Here is an 18,342-nt window from a genome sequence, read left to right as displayed (position 1 = left end):
CTCACATGGTTGTCTAGGTCTTAATTGAAAGGAAAAAACTAAAACCTGCAGACACTAGAGATGGAATGGCGCCGTGCCTTCGCTATCTCACTATCTCTTTGTCAGATCCATTATATAGCATTTAGAATAGAGATGTAATATAGCTAGAGACGTTGGAGTTTGAACTGAATGTATCAGCATCCATAAATGGGAGCGCTTTATGACCCATGTACTGAATGGCCCGTCACACTGTAAGCACTGCTAGGTCTCCCCATTGATCTGAATGGAACTGAAGGCCGCTTAGCCGGCTTCTTGGAGCATGTCCAAGGAAATGTTTTTATGTGGCCAATGTTCCCTGTGTTCGGAATTCCCAAGGTACCACAGCGAGCCAGTTTACTACGATAATCTCAGATCAGTATGTAGACGCGTGGCCGACGCAAACAGCTCCAGGTACAGCGCTAGCGGTTTCTAAGATTGAAACTGACGAAAGCTGTTAAACCCTTTACTAGCCTTTTTATATAGCCAACAACCACAAAAATCAGAATTCATCTGGTATTAAATGATTTGCTTGGCTGTAAATCCTCTATGTTCCCCACAGCTTTCATTCATTCCTACAAGCACATTGCTTTCTCCTGATTGCTGATGTTTGTGTGTGTATGTGTATTTGTGGACATTGTATGTGTATTTTTGTGTGGTAACATTGTCAATACTTTGCAACTGACATGACTTCAGCCATGGGGAATCATCAATCCCTTTCCCATCCCCCGCCAATCTCTCCTTCCCTCTGGATGAACGAGTTCTCCCCTTCTCCTCTCCCTGGTAATCCTTTCCTCTTCAGATGGGCCTCTGGAGCTGCCCTTGTTCCAGCTGATCCCGTCCCAGAGACAGGTGGTGTTCCGTGGGGACCGGCTACCTCTGCAGTGCACCGTGTCCTACCTGGATCCCTCAGTCAAGCTGCGCTGGCGCCACAATGGCCACGCCATCCACAGCAACGAGGGCAGGGGTGTCTATGTGGAGGAAACCCTGGTCCACGACTGCTGCCTGCTAACCAGGTAGGGGGTATCGGGGACGTGAGGGGAGAGCTAATCGCTCTCGCTCACACACACACACACACACACACACACACACACACACACACACACACACACACACACACACACACACACACACACACACACACACACACACACACACACACACACTCATGCGTAACAGTTCTGCAGTGCAGTACTCGCACACGCATGCACGTGTATATGCTCATGTGGGACAGTTGTGCAGTACACACACACACACACACACACACACACACACACACACACACACACACACACACACACACACACACACACACACACACACACACACACACACACACACACACACACACACACACACACACACACACACACACACACACACACACACACACACACAAACAAACACTCACCCACATCACTGCGTCTCACTTATCATGCTCACATGCCCTGACACACAACCACACACATCTGTATGCAAACATACACAACACAAACACTCACACACCATCCCCTTTTTATCCCTTATTGTAGCCGTGATTTACCTCATGTTATCGTCCACCCTTGATAGGGATCTGAAAGGACAGGGGCAGAATTGGGTTGGCAGTGTGCCACCACTTCTGAGAGCCAATCTGTGCTCCGCAGGAGGTTTTCAGAGCGCTCCGGGAACGTTGTCGGAGCATTCGGTGATCACACACTGACAGGAACAGATGCGGAAGCATAATTATAGTGATAATGTGGTCAGCAGCGCTGCTTTTCTCACATTTTTGGGGCCCGTCGCCACACATCCTCTTCCTCTCTTTGTTTCCTCTTCAGGCTACTGTTTCTGTTAGCTAGGGCGGAAGACCTGGATTCAAAAACGATTTGAAATCATTTAAAACACTTTATATGTGCTCAATTGAGTTTGCCTGGCTTATTGGACCAATCAAATCATCTCAAACCGGTAAATCCCACCCATCTGGCCCTCTGGACATGCTAAAGCGAACCCTCAAAGTATTGGAACAATTTTCAAATAGTATTTGAATCCAGGTCTGCTTGGCTTGGCGGCAAGCAGGCTCATATGGAGGAGCACATTGCCGTTGATTAGTTTAACTGCTGCTATGCTCTGAGCCGGGGGCTCTAACATAAATATTGATGGAGTGTTGACAGAAATATCTTTTCCCTGTGTCAACAGGGCCGGAACGCTCATTGTCACGGTTTACATAGCACCCGGAATGCCAGCTCCTTTCCCAGTTCTGGGAAGGATACCGTCCCGGAATACCGTCGCTCCCACTGCTCCTGATTTGACCAACATTCCCACCTGATGTTGAAGTGTACTATTATGTTGTATTCACTATAGCTTTGTGGCTGAGTTGATTGTCTCTTAGTATGAGGATGAGTAAAAAGATATGTTGCGTGTCCACTTAAATATCTCAATAGGCTAACTGCATTCAGTGCTACCCTTCCTCCCTGCATTTAGTTTGTATTGACAGATTGTTCTGTTGCGGACTGCCAAAATGGAATGACTTAGCATTGCCTCTCCAATGAGGTCTGTAATTCACACCTGGCCACTCATTCCGAACTGCCTAATGGCTGTGGATCATTCGTAGCTAATGGTAACTAGCAGCTGTAGTGTTAAGTTGCGAATTGTGTGTACACACAAAAGCCCATCAAGCTGCTCTGGTGAATGAATCACTTGTATGTGTGAATGGGCTGAAGAGTGATTAACACATGCCTGTGTACTCTACAGCATACGGAGCGGAGTGGATCGGCCTGATAGTCAACCCAGTGTCCATTGTTAGGTGGTGTTCTGTTCTAATGGGACGTCCTTACGCAATCTAACTCCATTAAGTGGCTCAGGGGTGATGTGTGACGTTCATCAGTGTGAGTCGAGCCCTCTGACTCCTCACTGCAACACACGCACCTCAGGAAAACACTTTAGCAATATGCGCACATGCACACACGCACGCATGCACGCGTAGACACACACACACACACAAACACTTCCAACTCTCCTTTTCCACTACTGCGTCCCTGTGCGGAATGTGATGGATTTAGCCTCACTCTCATTCTGATTAGGACTCGCAATTAGCCGCCGCTTTCCCTTGTATACACAAATTATGCAATTTTCTCCCTCGAAGTGGAACCTATACGGTCATGTTGCTCTTGGCAGCCACAGGCACAGTCAAGCTTTCCCAGCAGAGAGAAAAAAGGCAGAGGAACTGCCTTGGTTTCCACTGCAGACTGTTGAGTGTATAAAACGTCCCATCCAACAAAAACACAGCTCTCAGCTCAGTCTGAGCTCCTATATCATCAACAAGTGTGTCGACAGACAAGTAGGGAATTAGAGGGGGGGGGGGGACTTTCTGGCCCTGGTGCTCTCATTAAATAAAGCATCAGGGATTAGTAATGCTCTGACCTGCCCACCATGCCAGCAACTAGGCCTGAGTCAATGCCAGTTTAATGACATGAGGCTGTATTTTCAATCGTTATGCTCTCTCTGTTGATGGAGTTCACTTTGAAATAACGTTCTCTTTGCGGTGTGTGTGTGTGTGTGTGTGTGTGTGAGAGTCAGTACCTCTAGCCTTGTATGATGGCCCATTGGAGAGGAAAAGTCTAAAAACACAGGATTAAGATGTAGCTTAAACCCCCCGATGTGTTCTTTGATCAGACACGCTGAAGTCATATTGAATTTGGATTTTATGACCCCTATTAAGGTGTTCCCAAAATGTTTTCATAGCTTTTCTCTCACCTCAGTTGAGTGTGGTCACAAACCAATGTTGCCCATTCCTCAGAGGGTGCCATGTTACAGAATGTGCCAGTGTAAACATTCAGCATATGTTACGTAGTCTTGCTGTCTCTGAGGACATTTGGGGTGACGCTCACTGGCACAGGATGATAAGATCTTCCATTTCATTCAGAATTTTGACCCCAAATAATGGTCCCTGAATATTAATGCCGGTGCTGGGTGTGTGTGTGTGTGTGTGTGTGTGTGGCTGGCCCAGGCTGCTGCAGACTGCGTAATGTTGCCAGGCTAAACTCCAAGTAACTGATGCTAGCGGAGGACATGGGACCAGCATGTGAATCATGCCCCATTAATCAAGCACTTGAAAGCCTGCAGCTAGCTGCCGCTTCGGAGGTATCTTTTTTAATCACCCTAATATGCCACTGAACTGAGAGGAAAAGCTCTACCTCGTTTTCTCTGATGGGTTTCTCTCTCTCTCGCTCTCTGCTCTGCTCTCTGCTCTCTCTCTCTCCTTTTCTTTTCTCCCTCACACCTTTCGCTCTCCAGGCATTTAAAAAAATATATTTTCTGTTTCTCCCATTTCTATTTCTAACTTTCTCTTTCTCCTCATCCCTTGATTTTCCTTCACACTTCTCCTCAAGCTGATTGGCTCTTGGAATTGTCCTGCCACTGTGTTCTAAACCAGCACATGAGAGAACGTAGAGCAGGTCAGAGGGAGTAGTAATTCTGATTGCCAGAGGGACGGTAGGTTAGTTGATGGCATTACAGAGACGATACATACGGTAGATAGTGGCAAAGTGAGAGCCTTACAATTTTTGCACATAGAAGCTTTGGTAGAGTTACACTGTTACAAGGTGTTTTTTCGATGTACACAATGCAAAGAAATACAAACAGCTCCCTTTAAACTCAATTTTCAATCACAAGGTTCTTGGATGAATAGTGTTCTTAATTGGGCCCTGTAGCCCACGGTCATGTCATTTATAGTAGGATTCTTTAGCCCTATTTACACATGGCTATGATCTGTAGTGGATGAAGTAAAGCTAAATGGGGTCACAACACTGGTTGGAGTGGTTTAAGAGAGGGGGAGAACAAATGTCTTTGGAAGAAGCTCCTTCTCTTTTTATGGAGGAGGGATCTTTTATTTATTCCCAAATCACATGCTAATGCTTTAAGTCCGACCATTCATACCCAGATTTAGCCTTCCCTATTAAAGTCTTATCATCACTGCGCAAGAGTCCTTCAGAGGCCTGCAGTGGTGTGTGTTTGTGTGTGTGTGTGTTTGTGTGTGTGTTCGTGTGTGTGTTCGCTAACTTATGGTCCCCATATAATGTTTTTTCTTGATTATGTTTTCTTCAGTATGTTTATTTGTTTGCAAGAATACAGTAGCTGTTCAACTGAATGTATGATCGGAAGCACCCACGCACTTACTTAGAGAAAGTAGGAAACCAACTCTGTGGCATAGAGCCTCTTGTAAAATGCCTGAGAGTTGGAATTTCGGTTTGTTATTGGGGAGGGGACGCTTTTGAAGTTTACTGTCTTGTAAGCAGGCATTATGTAAACAAATTGTTAAATATCAGCGCAAGAGCGTAAGAATTCCTAATGAGGCCTTTGGGAAGCGTTGGGTGCAGACATCTCCACAATAGCGCAGTGTTAGTGTGGATTTAGGTCATTACTTTGTGTTGTGCCCCTGTCCCGCTCAGTGCTGCAGGGCTGCGCTCCCAGCTCCAAGCTCCCTCTCATAGTTATTATTCAGTTGTGAGCCTTTGAGGACGACCTTCCTAAAATGTTTTCTATCAAACCACTAAACCACCCATAAGCTGACTGCTGGAGCTGGACAAACCCTCTATACACAATCTGTTTATCTGGGTCTGAATTAAGCTCTGTGTAGCAGATATCTGGGAGAGTTTGTGATCTGGCAAGATGGCGCCAACAGAGATGGTCGCCTCGCTTCAAGTCCTTAGGAAACTATGCAGTAATTACTTTTTTTAATGTATATTTCTTACATTGTTAGCACAGAAAATCTTAAGTGTTATTACATACAGCTGAGAATAACTATTGGATATAAGAGCAACGTCAACTTACCAAGATTACGACCAGGAATACGACTTTCCCGAAGCAGATCTTTTGTTCGGACCTCCACCCTGGACATTGGATCGAATCCCAGAGGCTGACCCAAATCAACGTTGTCGCCGCAGGAGAGGCCTCCTGGTCAGACTAAGAAGGCGAGCACACCACCCACCGCTTCCGAGCATATTAGTCGCCAATGTCCAGTCTCTAGACAGAAAGGTGGATGAAATTAGGGCACGAGTTGCCTTCCAGAGAGACATCAGAGATTGTAACATTCCCTGTTTCACAGAAACTTGGCTCACTCGGGATATGTTGTCAGAGTCGGTACAGCCACCGGGTTTCTTCAAGTGTCGCAATAGCGCCTCTTCAACCTCAGGAGACTGAAGAAATTTGGGTTGTCACCTAAAACCCTCACAAACTTTTACAGATGCACAATCGAGAGCATCCTGTCAGGCTGTATCACCGCCTGGTACGGCAACCTCACCGCCCTCAACCGCAAGGCTCTCCAGAGGGTAGTGCGGTCTACACAACACATCACCGTGGGCAAACTACCTGCCCTCCAGGACACCTACAGCAGCCGATGTCACAGGAAGGCCAAAAAGATCATCAAGGACAACAACCACCCGAGCCACTGCCTATTCATCCCGCTATCATCTAGAAGGCGAGGTCAGTACAGGTGCATCAAAGCTGGGACCGAGAGACTGAAAAACAGCTTCTATCTCAAGGTCACCAAACTGTTAAACAGCCATCACAAACATGGAGAGGCTTGGAGTGGGTCTAGGGTGTTGGAGTGGGTCTAGGGTGTGGGTCTAGGGTGTCAGGTAGGGTGGAGGTGATATGGTCCTTGACTAGTCTCTCAAAGCACTTCATGATGACGGAAGTGAGTGCTACGGGGCGGTAGTCGTTTAGCTCAGTTACCTTAGCTTTCTTGGGAACAGGAACAATGGTGGCCCTCTTGAAGCATGTGGGAACAGCAGACTGGGATAAGGATTGATTGAATATGTCCGTAAACACACCAGCCAGCTGGTCTGCGCATGCTCTGAGGACCCGGCTGGGAATGCCGTCTGGGCCTGCAGCCTTGCGAGGGTTAACACGTTTAAATGTTTTACTCACCTCGGCTGCAGTGAAGGAGAGCCCGCAGATTTTGGTAGCGGGCCCTGTCAGTGGCACTGTATTGTCCTCAAAGCGAGCAAAACATTTATTTAGTCTGTCTGGGAGCAAGACATCCTGGTCCGCGACGGGGCTGGTTTTCTTTTTGTAATCCGTGATTGACTGTAGACCCTGCCACATACCTCTTGTGTCTGAGCCGTTGAATTGCGACTCTACTTTGTCTCTATACTGGCACTTAGCTTGTTTGATTGCCTTGCGGAGGGAATAGCTACACTGTTTGTATTCGGTCATGTTTCCGGTCACCTTGCCCTGGTTAAAAGCAGTGGTTCGCGCTTTCATTTTCGCGCGAATGCTGCCATCAATCCACGGTTTCTGGTTTGGGAATGTTTTAATCGTTGCTGTGGGTATAACGTTGCTGATGCACTTTCTAATGAACTCGCTCACCGAATCAGCGTATTCGCCAATGTTGTTGTTGGACGCAATGCGGAACATATCCCAATCCACGTGATCGAAGCAGTCTTGAAGCGTGGAATCAGATTGGTCGGACCAGCGTTGAACAGACCTGAGAGCGGGAGCTTCTTGTTTTAGTTTCTGTTTGTAGGCTGGAAGCAACAAAATGGAGTCGTGGTCAGCTTTTCCGAAAGGAGGGCGGGGGAGGGCCTTATATGCGTAGCGGAAGTTAGAATAACAATGATCCAGGGTTTTACCAGCCCTGGTAGCACAATCGATATGCTGATAGAATTTAGGGAGTCTTGTTTTCAGATTAGCCTTGTTAAAATCCACAGCTACAATGAATGCAGCCTCAGGATGTGTGGTTTCCAGTTTACATAGAGTCAGATAAAGTTCGTTCAGGGCCATCGATGTGTCTGCTTGGGGGGGGAATATATACGGCTGTGATTATAATCGAAGAGAATTCCCTTGGTAGATAATGCGGTCGACATTTGATTGCGAGGAATTCTAAATCAGGTGAACAGAAGGACTTGAGTTCCTGTATGTTGTTATGATCACACCACGTCTCGTTAATCATAAGGCATACCCCCCCGCCCCTCTTCTTACCAGAAAGATGCTTGTTTCTGTCGGCGCGATGCGTGAAGTAACCAGCTGGCTGCACCGACTCCGTTAGCGTCTCTCGAGTGAGCCATGTTTCCGTGAAGCAAAGAACGTTACAGTCTCTGATGTCTCTCTGGAATGCTACCCTTGCTCGGATTTCATCAACCTTGTTGTCAAGAGACTGGACATTGGCGAGTAGTATGCTAGGGAGTGGAGCGCGATGTGCCCGTCTCCGGAGCCTGACCAGAAGACCGCTTCGTTTTCCCCTTTTACGGCGTCGTTGTTTATGGTCGCCGGCTGGGATCCGATCCATTGTTCTGGGTGGAAGGCAAAACACAGGATCCGCTTCGGGAGAGTCATATTCCTGGTCGTAATGTTGGTGAGTTGACGTTGCTCTTATATTCAGTAGTTCCTCCCGACTGTATGTAATGAAACCTAAGATTACCTGGGGTACCAATGTAAGAAATAACACGTAAAAAAACAAAATATTGCATAGTTTCCTAGGAACGCGAAGCGAGGTGGCCATCTCTGTCGGCGCCGGAAGTCTCTGCACACTATTCATGTCTCAGTCTCTCACACATAGACTTGCACATGAACACACACTCAGACAGACAGACACGTCACTTTATTTCATTATTGACTGGTCATTATTGCCATCATCAAGTCTTTAAGTAATCAACATCATCATCATGTCGTTATCATCATCATAATATGTTTCAATGCTTCCTTCTCCTCAGTTTTCTCTTTCCTAGAAATTAAAGACAAGCAAGCTGCTTGCATGGAGACATCAGACAAGCGGATATTGGATTAAGCTCAGAGGGTTTCTATTTAGGACCTGACTGGAGAATTGATGCACTACTTTGTGGTTGTGTCCCTTAGAAGGAGCACTGCTGTTTTAGGGAGAGAGAGCTGTGTTCTATTTCTGCCTGTGGTGGTGGAGATGACCGAGGCAGTGGCAGTAGCAGCAGCAGCACTGGGTTGCCCATGCTATCACAGGGTTACTCAACATCACTGGACTGGACTCACACAGAGTGCTCACTTTATCAGTCACTCTGATGTAGTGTGGTAGAGTGGTTTATTACTGGGCATAGCCAAGTGAGCTAAGCAAGGGAAGAGGAAAAAATAATTAATCTAGCTACATGTAGCTACATCTATCTTGATTAGTATAAGGATGTTTTCCTGAGCGGGAAAGGGAGGAGAAGTATCCCGGGGCACCAGTAGGTTTCAGGATGAAGAAGACCTCTTTATCTGGTTATCTGACCAGATAGCAACAAATGCGCTCTTGGTCATGAAAAAGACGCCTTTTTCCTGGTTGTAATAGAGACCTATTGGTTGTAATTTGGTTATTTGACATCTTGTCAACCAGAAAATAACAACATTGTGGCAAACTGTGTCTCAGAGCAAGTTTTAACTCAAATCCCAAACGCCACTCAGGTTCTTCTTTCTGCTCCAGCCAATGAAATAATGATCAGTGTTCAAAGCTTTTAGCCAACAGACCTGCGAAACATCCAGGAGTTTGGCCTCTCTCTCACAGCTCTCGACTCCCCCTCCATTTTACTTTCCTAATATTAAGCACATTGCTTTGCTTTACAACAGGAGTATATCCTACCTGGCTGGCATGAAAATGAACCACAGGAAAAGCGTCCTCCATTCGCTATTTAAGTGCATAGATGACAGGTATTTTTTCCCACTGCCCCTGTTCCGAGACAGGTGCATGTTACTGGTCCATTCTAAATCCAAATTAATTTCACACATAAATTGTTTAGTATATGTAAAGGCAAAATTAAATCAAGAATAGTCTGATGTGTGACAATATTAGCCTATCACTTGTGAATGATATATTATCACTTGTGAATGATGCCCAGCTTGTGTGCAGTAAGGCAAGAAACAGTACAGGCCTTTTTTGGCGACTTTTTCGAATCATAGTCACACACTGCATGTAGCCTAGCCCATAGGTTTGTATCACAACTAAATAACAAATAACTTCTTAAAATGAAGCACATTAATCCGCATTAAAACTGGTGTAGAGCCTAACTGGCATACATAGGTGAGTTTCCTTTACAATAAAGCAACACATGTATAAATCGCATTTGTGGTCACTTTTGAGAATGGTGTTTTCCAGCTAATTGATAGCATTTTGGAACATTCACGCTTATAGCCTACTGCTGTTTGCGCATTGCTGCGCTTATAATATGAAGAAATAGCGTAATAGTTTATCAACATTTAAGCTAAACGTTCTGATCTGTTGCATCAGCCTCATTGGTTTAAAAAAATGAATTGATGCGAGTGGTTGTATTAATTTGGGATCTATCGCATCCCACAACTGTCCCAGACTATGTTTGGAATATTTATTTCTCGCACAGAAGGACAAGTTGACCAATGGAATAGGTCAACTTTTGTACTATGGGGGAGAGTATATTGACATAGGCTAGTGCTTTTGCTGTTTGTTAGGCCTACTCATCTTATTGGCTGAAGGAAAGTAAATGTGGACAGTTCTTCTAACATATGCGCCTCGGAATTCGATAAGAAGGACGTGCACAGTTGCATCCCCGATGTGTCTGTCTTCACTTGTAGCCTTCTTCGGAGCTGAGATGCCTGTGTGAAGGACCCGATCCTGTGACGTGCATCAGCTAATAAGAATTGAGATATCTGAATGCGCCATGTGAGTGAGAGGAGCTTCAGGGCATGCAGCCGGGAGAAGGGAATTATAATTATTATATTAAGGCCAGGGGTCCAACGGCCGCAAAAGGCATGGATTTTTTTAGGGGGCATTATGGCCACACAAGGGGGATGCCGCTGGGAAATTCGAGGTATTATCAAGTGCTTGTCAAAATTGTGAATGAGAGACTGAGGAAGTGTGTGCAGCCTGAGCAAGAAACAAAGCAGAGCTCATGCAATTTCAAGCGACTTTTTTCAAATCATCATTAGTTGCATCATGCAGCCTTAGAATGTATAAAAAAATCTAAACTTATAACCCAATGTTAGTATCACAACTAAAGTTGCATAAATAACTCTAAATGAAGCATATAGGAGGACCTGTTTCTTTGTTAACCGCTCAACACAGAATAGCCGCATGTGCGCACTCCCTCAGAAATCGTTTGGAGAAAATATATTTTCTATTTTATCCAGCTATGTTCAGTTGTATTCTTCATACTATAAAATAAAATAATGCCACGGAATTGTGTGCAAATCTTGTCTACTAAATGAACTAGTGTTGCCCACAGTCATATGGCATAGCCAGATCAGAGCCGAGCATAAGGACAACTCAAGAGTATGCTATTCTGTTCTTCTGAAATAGACTACATTTTCTAAATATCATGTTTCTTTAGACCTGTCTAAAAAATGTATTGTGATTGTGTAGGCTATATTAAAGGTATTTATTAGACTTTTTAAAATGTAGATGTTCCAAAGGTCTGCATCAGTGGCTTGTAGAGGCCAGGAGATGCTAAATGTGTTTATGTTTATTAATTGTCAATTTTCTTGACCGGAAGTTATTTGCTTGACAATCACCGGCTGACAATTTCATTACCACCACAGCCCTAAGCCAAACCAAGCCAGACTGTACTAACCTGGCCGGGGTACACATCCATCCACATCCATCCACCATAGTGGCTGGAAACGTGCTGAAAAGGACTATATAAAAAGATGTCCAAGCCAGCAAAATTGGGTTCGGATCAGCACGATGTGAAAAGGGTATTTCAAATATTAGTGTCATCATGTCTATGGGATTCAGATCGATGCTACTGAATCAATTCCAGGAAACATAACAGCAAGAGCTAAGTAAAAAAAAAAAAATCAATTTGAGAGTATTGGTGGAAAAAGCCACAGGGAACTATAGTTTATGTCGCTGAATAAATATTTCTTGCATATCCTCTGTTCAGAAGCACTGTCAAGGATTATTCTCCGGCACTCAACAACTAATAATTTTATACTGTGGAAGATTTGAGTGCCTTCTCTTGCCTGTCATTTATAATTTGAATGTCAACTGTCACACACCCATGGCATAGTGTTGATCCTAAGTCGAATTTGACAAGTCATGTTTTTTGGGGAAACCGCGGCTGCTATTATTCAGCAACACTGAACGCTGCTTAACAAAACTGTGGAGCAAAGCAGTCAATGCTCTGAGGTGCCACATGGAAATGTAGATTTTATGGCAATTATTATGCATTACTAATAAAAAATACAGTTGGCTTTACGCTGAGAAATATTTCCATGGAGATAGTGGTTCTTGCCTAGCAGTTTGTTGGGTTTATTTTCACATGTATCACAAGGTGCATTCTCTCAATTGATGTATTTAAAAAATAGCATAAATCCAATAATTTATATAATCTGTCTGTTGTCATTGTCATGTATGTGTCCTTTATATAACCATGGATGTCCGATTAAATTAGATATCCTCCTTACAAAGGAGATATGTTCCATTTAAGTATCAATCACCAATGGCATGTCACGACCACAGCTATAAGTCATCATAACATCACTATTCTAAGTTTCACAGTTGTGTCTTGAACTGAGTAGTTCTTGTGCAGTTAGCAGAAAGACACATGCAAACACACACACACACACATGCAAACACACACACACACACACACACACACACACACACACACACACACACACACACACACACACACACACACACACACACACACACACACACACACACAAATCTTTCTTCTTCTCACCTCCAGTGAAGTCATCCTCTCCAACATCGACCACAGCCTGTCTGGCAACTGGGAGTGCCAGGTGACCAGTTCCCGTGGCAACAGGTCCAGACAGATGGAGATCGTTGTGTTGGAGACGTCAGCGCCCTACTGCTCAGCAGACAGGGTCAGCAGCAACAAGGGAGACTTCAGGTAAGTGCTTTGACCAGACCAGACACAAGGACCTCTTCGGGTCAAGGCTAAATGTCAATGTCAAAGGTCAGCTACAGTGAACAAGGTGGCTAAAAACATGCCTGACCTTATGTGAGCATTCAAGAAGACAGAGTGTTATGAGAAAATGAAATGTGAAAGCCCAATGACTCACTAAACTCAGCTCTGCTCAAATAGGAAACTACTGTAGAATATTAGATAACAAAGAAAGTAAACAGACAAATGAAAAACATTTCCTTGGAATGCAAGCACTGTTTAGCTAGCAATTATCCCCACAAATTAGGAAAGCTCTGTGTTTCATATCAATCAACAAAAGGCAAATACATATGTACCGAGCTTTATAGATGCCTGTAAAACAGTCCAATTAGTCTCTGACTGGCTCTCCATGAGACCTGGGTTCAAAAACGTTGAGCATTTGCTTCAGTCTTCCTGGAGTGCCATACGGGAGGGGTTTTACTATGTTGGGACTATTCAATTGGTGCTATTGCATCAGGCAAGCTCAGTCAAGCACAGATAAAAGTATTTGAAAAGATTGCAAATGGTATTTGAACCCAGGTCTGCTTTCCACCTCTCCCTCCGTCTCCATACGTGTCCATCTGGAATGAAGTTGACTTTTTCTCTCCCTCCTGTCTTGTTTTTCGTGTACAGTATGCTCCATTGTTGTGCATTTCTCCTGTACTTTACAGCCCACTTCCAGTGCAGCGAGCAGAGAGGCTTCGTTTCTGCCCAGTAGTGACGCAATGGGCTGGAAAATGAGACCCTTTTTTGTTGGGGGGAGATTAGTGCCGTACATTACTAAGTAGCCGGTGCCGTGATGAAGGGGAGAAAGCCAGACAGATTCCTCACGAACACAACAGATTTCTCCCCAGTCTCTCCTCCATTTACTCTTTTTGTTTTCGCTTCATGAAAACTGGCCAAATTTACATTGTTGAAATGAAATAAGCTTGGTTTTTTTTGAGTATTTTCAGGGTATAGACTGCAGTAAGATTAAAATGTAATATGAAATGCCATTATTATTGTTTACTTGTTATGCAGATCAACAGCAGATCAGCAGTATATGATAATGTAGTAATAACAAAGCAAAGTGTCACATATGATGTCATCGGGAAATCAAGGCTTATGGTGGATCATGGTGACAAGGATATTGATACCATCTCTTGTGACAGGTGGCCAAAGACCCTGGCAGGGTTGTTGGCCTTCCTGCCCTGTGCTCCATCCACATTTGGCTCTGCCCCCCACCCTTCTGGTGCCTCTTCACACCACCCCACTCAGAGGGAGAAGAAGGCCTGGCGACGCTGTGACCGGGCAGGCCAGTGGGCAGAGTACGACTATACCCAGTGCCCGTATGCCAGCGAGGTGACCCGTGTACTGCACGAGCTCACCCAGGTAGGACAGCAATTCACTCCACAAATCTCACCTTTTAACCCAGGAGAGTCAGGCACGGAACTCTCACCTTACATCCGCACTATTATCTCAAACATCGATTTCCGGCTTTCTCACTAGCAGAAACAACGCGAGACAAGGGGGTCGAAAACTGAAGAATCTTCAATTATATTGTCCGCGCTTAGCATTTTTTATTTTATTTAAGGTAATATCTTGCTAAATTTATGCCCATATGCACATATGAAATGCATCTATATCCAGTGGCGTGCCTGGGGCCTGGGCCTTCAGTGAGGTACTACACAGTCCCGCCCGAATTAATCCACCTCTTATTACCATCATTATGATGCCATGGCTCTAGACACTATACATTTAGACAGAAACGCAGTATAACCAGGCGTTGCGTCACCTTGAAATTGACAAATTGACATTTTTGGGTAAACAGTGTTTACCCAAAAACATGACACAATCAATGAGTCTTTTCAATATTTCCCTTCACCTTTTCATTGTGCAGCTCCGTTGCCCTGTGCGCTTGTTTTTTGAGCTGTAGATCCACTCCGGTGTCCCCAAAAGTTTTCAAAAGCACAATTGCTTGTAAGTGCCCAGCCGTACTTTGGAGTCTCATTGCTGCCTTGGTTAGACAACTCAAGTTTGCAAAGCCAGTGTGGCTCCAAACACCAAATCGATCACTTGCAAATAATAGGCATTCCCAGCAGTACAGTTTGCAGTGCTTCTCGGAGCCTGTGAGCCATTGACAGCGCTCGTAGTTGAAACTTTGAAAGTGGCTTTCCCGCCTGTGACAGGCTTTGTGGCGTCGGGCGACCTCTCCTTACAATGTCTAACTTTTCTTGAAAAGTTCGTCTTGAGAATGGCGTTATAATTATATCCTCGACCAAATCGATATCTTCTCCTCCTTCCGCCATTGTGGGTTGAAAAAACAGCTTAGTAGTACGTGAATTAATTTGTTTATCAAATTCAGTTTCCTAGATCTGCATAGACCTGCCCATAGGACCTGCCTCTCAATATTGGTAATCCAATCAAAAGACGTGCACGCACTACGCCTGCTAGCTGGCTCCTGTGTAACACAGGCGTACAATAGCCAACTCTAAAGCTGATTGGTTGACACTAAATTTTCATTTCCATTCACTATAAGCTACAAGCGCCCGCACTGTTGATTCTGAAGGCCTGAGGGCAGATTTTAGACCCCTGGCAACACATGATGGCTGAATATGATTGGATAAAAGATCTAACATAAAGACCAGCCTTCCAAATCTCAACCTGGGGCTGGAAGCAGTGCAACCAAGAGGAAAGCTATGAAATGAAGAGTATAACTCTTACTCTGGGGAATAATTTAATACATATTTGTGGGAAAATATATTTAAAAAAATATATATATATTCTGATGATGTTTAGGCCAGCAGAGAAGGCCTTGCAGGCCCTGACGGCCCACCACTGTCTATATCCAAGTGATCTAGCCTCTACTAACCCAACCACTGTTCTGTTTCCAGATGACCATCAACACCAGTAATGCCCAGCCGTTAGCCCAGCAGCTGGTAGCCTTCACCAGCAGGGCAGGGGACTTCAGCGATGTGATGGATGTCATCTTTGTCACACACCTGGTGGAGAGGCTGACTCGCCTAGTGGACCAGCGCAGAGACGTACGTATGATAGCAGCACTTATCTGCTGTTCACACACACAGAAGGTTACACGCACGCACTCATGTACGCACACACACCTATGCACGCTCGCGCACAATCACACACAAAACAAACATACACAGCACTTAGCCTCAGCATCCATCCTGCAGTCCACTATAATTATAATAAAGTTATGTGTTTGATCACACACTCTAAGTTGAAGGAATGATACAATAAAGAACCCAAGCTGTTTACTTTGGACGAGTGGTTTATAGTCCAATGAAAGGCACATATGAATGGCTGTCTCTTTTTGCTCCGGTAGCTGGCTAGTCTACTCCATCCCCATAAATGCTAGACTTTGGGTGCTAATTTCGCTGAGATGTCATCAGTGCGTCTACTTGGTATCATGCCATTTGAAGGGAAACTATACAGTGCCTTACAATTATGTAAAATTGTGGACGACTAATGAAATACAGAAATATCTCATTTACATAAGTATTCACACCCTGAGTCAATACTTTGTAGATGCATCTTTGGCAGTGATTACAGCTGTCGTTCTGGGTACGTTTCTAACATTTTTCCACACCTGGATTGTGCAACATTTGTTCATTATTCTTTTCATAATTCAACAAGCTCTGTCAAATTGGTTGTTGATCATTGCTAGACAACCATTTTCAGGTCTTGCCATAGATTTTCACATAGATTTTAAGTCAAAACTGTAACTCGTCCACTCAGGAACATTCACGGTCATCTTGGTAAGCAACTCCAGTGTATATTTGGCCTTGTGTTTTAGGGTATTGTCCTGCTGAAAGGTGAATTTATCTCCCAGTGTCTGGTGGAAAGCAGATAGTAACAGGTTGTCCTCTAAGATTTTGTCGGTGCTTAGCTCCATACCGTTTATTTTTTATACTGAAAAACTCCCCAGTCCTCACAAGCATACCCATAACATGATGGTACAGAGATGACGTAGTCAATCAAAAATCATATTAAACACTATTATTGCACACAGAGTGAGTCCATGCAATTTACAGTGCATTCAGAAAGTATTCACACCCCTTAACTTTTTCCACATTTTGTTACGCTACAGACTTATTCTAAAATGTATCATCAATTTACATACAATACCCCATAATGACAAAGCAAAATCAGGTTTTTAGACATGTTTGGAAATGTATATAGAAAAACCCCTGAAATATCACATTTACATAAATATTCAGACCCTTTACTCTGTACTTTGTTGAAGCACATTTACATTTTAAGTCATTTAGCAGACGCTCTTATCCAGAGCGACTTACAAGTTGGTGCATTCACCTTATGATATCCAGTGGAACAACCACTTTACAATAGTGCATCTAACTCTTTTAAGGGGGGGGGGGGGTTAGAAGGATTACTTTATCCTATCCTAGGTATTCCTTAAAGAGGTGGGGTTTCAGGTGTCTCCGGAAGGTGGTGATTGACTCCGCTGACCTGGCGTCGTGAGGGAGTTTGTTCCACCATTGGGGTGCCAGAGCAGCGAACAGTTTTGACAGGGCTGAGCGGGAACTGTACTTCCTCAGAGGTAGGGAGGCGAGCAGGCCAGAGGTGGATGAACGCAGTGCCCTTGTTTGGGTGTAGGGCCTGATCAGAGCCTGAAGGTACGGAGGTGCCGTTCCCCTCACAGCTCCGTAGGCAAGCACCATGGTCTTGTAGCGGATGCGAGCTTCAACTGGGAGAGAGCGGAGGAGCGGGGTGACGTGAGAGAACTTGGGAAGGTTGAACACCAGACGGGCTGCGGCGTTCTGGATGAGTTGTAGGGGTTTAATGGCACAGGCAGGGAGCCCAGCCAACAGCGAGTTGCAGTAGTCCAGACGGGAGATGACAAGTGCCTGGATTAGGACCTGCGCCGCTTCCTGTGTGAGGCAGGGTCGTACTCTGCGAATGTTGTAGAGCATGAACCTACAGGAACGGGTCACCGCCTTGATGTTAGTTGAGAACGACAGCGTGTTGTCCAGGATCACGCCAAGGTTCTTAGCACTCTGGGAGGAGGACACAATGGAGTTGTCAACCGTGATGGCGAGATCATGGAACGGGCAGTCCTTCCCCAGGGAGGAAGAGCAGCTCCGTCTTGCCGAGGTTCAGCTTGAGGTGGTGATCCGTCATCCACACTGATATGTCTGCAGACATGCAGAGACGCGATTCGCCACCTGGTTATCAGAAGGGGGAAAGGAGAAGATTAATTGTGTGTCGTCTGCATAGCAATGATAGGAGAGACCATGTGAGGATATGACAGAGCCAAGTGACTTGGTGTATAGCGAGAATAGGAAAGGGCCTAGAACAGAGCCCTGGGGGACACCAGTGGTGAGAGCACGTGGTGCGGAGACAGATTCTCGCCACGCCACCTGGTAGGAGCGACCTGTCAGGTAGGACGCAATCCAAGCGTGGGCCGCGCCGGAGATGCCCAACTCGGAGAGGGTGGAGAGGAGGATCTGATGGTTCACTGTATCAA

The 18,342-nt window shown here is 45.0% G+C and overlaps 1 protein-coding gene across 2 annotated transcripts in view; it reads left to right on the top strand.

Annotated features, from left to right (window-relative positions):
- Window positions 1-18,342, top strand: part of LOC139570722 (adhesion G protein-coupled receptor A3-like) — a 266,327-nt gene that overhangs the window by 76,580 nt on the left and 171,405 nt on the right. For both annotated transcript variants that reach the window (XM_071392854.1, XM_071392853.1), the window contains exons 7-10: window positions 818-1,031; window positions 12,657-12,821; window positions 14,006-14,225; window positions 15,728-15,877. In XM_071392854.1, the coding sequence (XP_071248955.1) occupies window positions 818-1,031; window positions 12,657-12,821; window positions 14,006-14,225; window positions 15,728-15,877 (749 nt within the window). The remainder of the gene's footprint in view (window positions 1-817; window positions 1,032-12,656; window positions 12,822-14,005; window positions 14,226-15,727; window positions 15,878-18,342) is intronic.

Source organism: Salvelinus alpinus, chromosome 3 (assembly GCF_045679555.1).
Source record: "Salvelinus alpinus chromosome 3, SLU_Salpinus.1, whole genome shotgun sequence".
Taxonomy (NCBI): Eukaryota; Metazoa; Chordata; class Actinopteri; order Salmoniformes; family Salmonidae; genus Salvelinus; species Salvelinus alpinus.
Note: the sequence above shows the minus strand (reverse complement) of the source record. Positions and strands in the feature narration are given on the sequence as shown.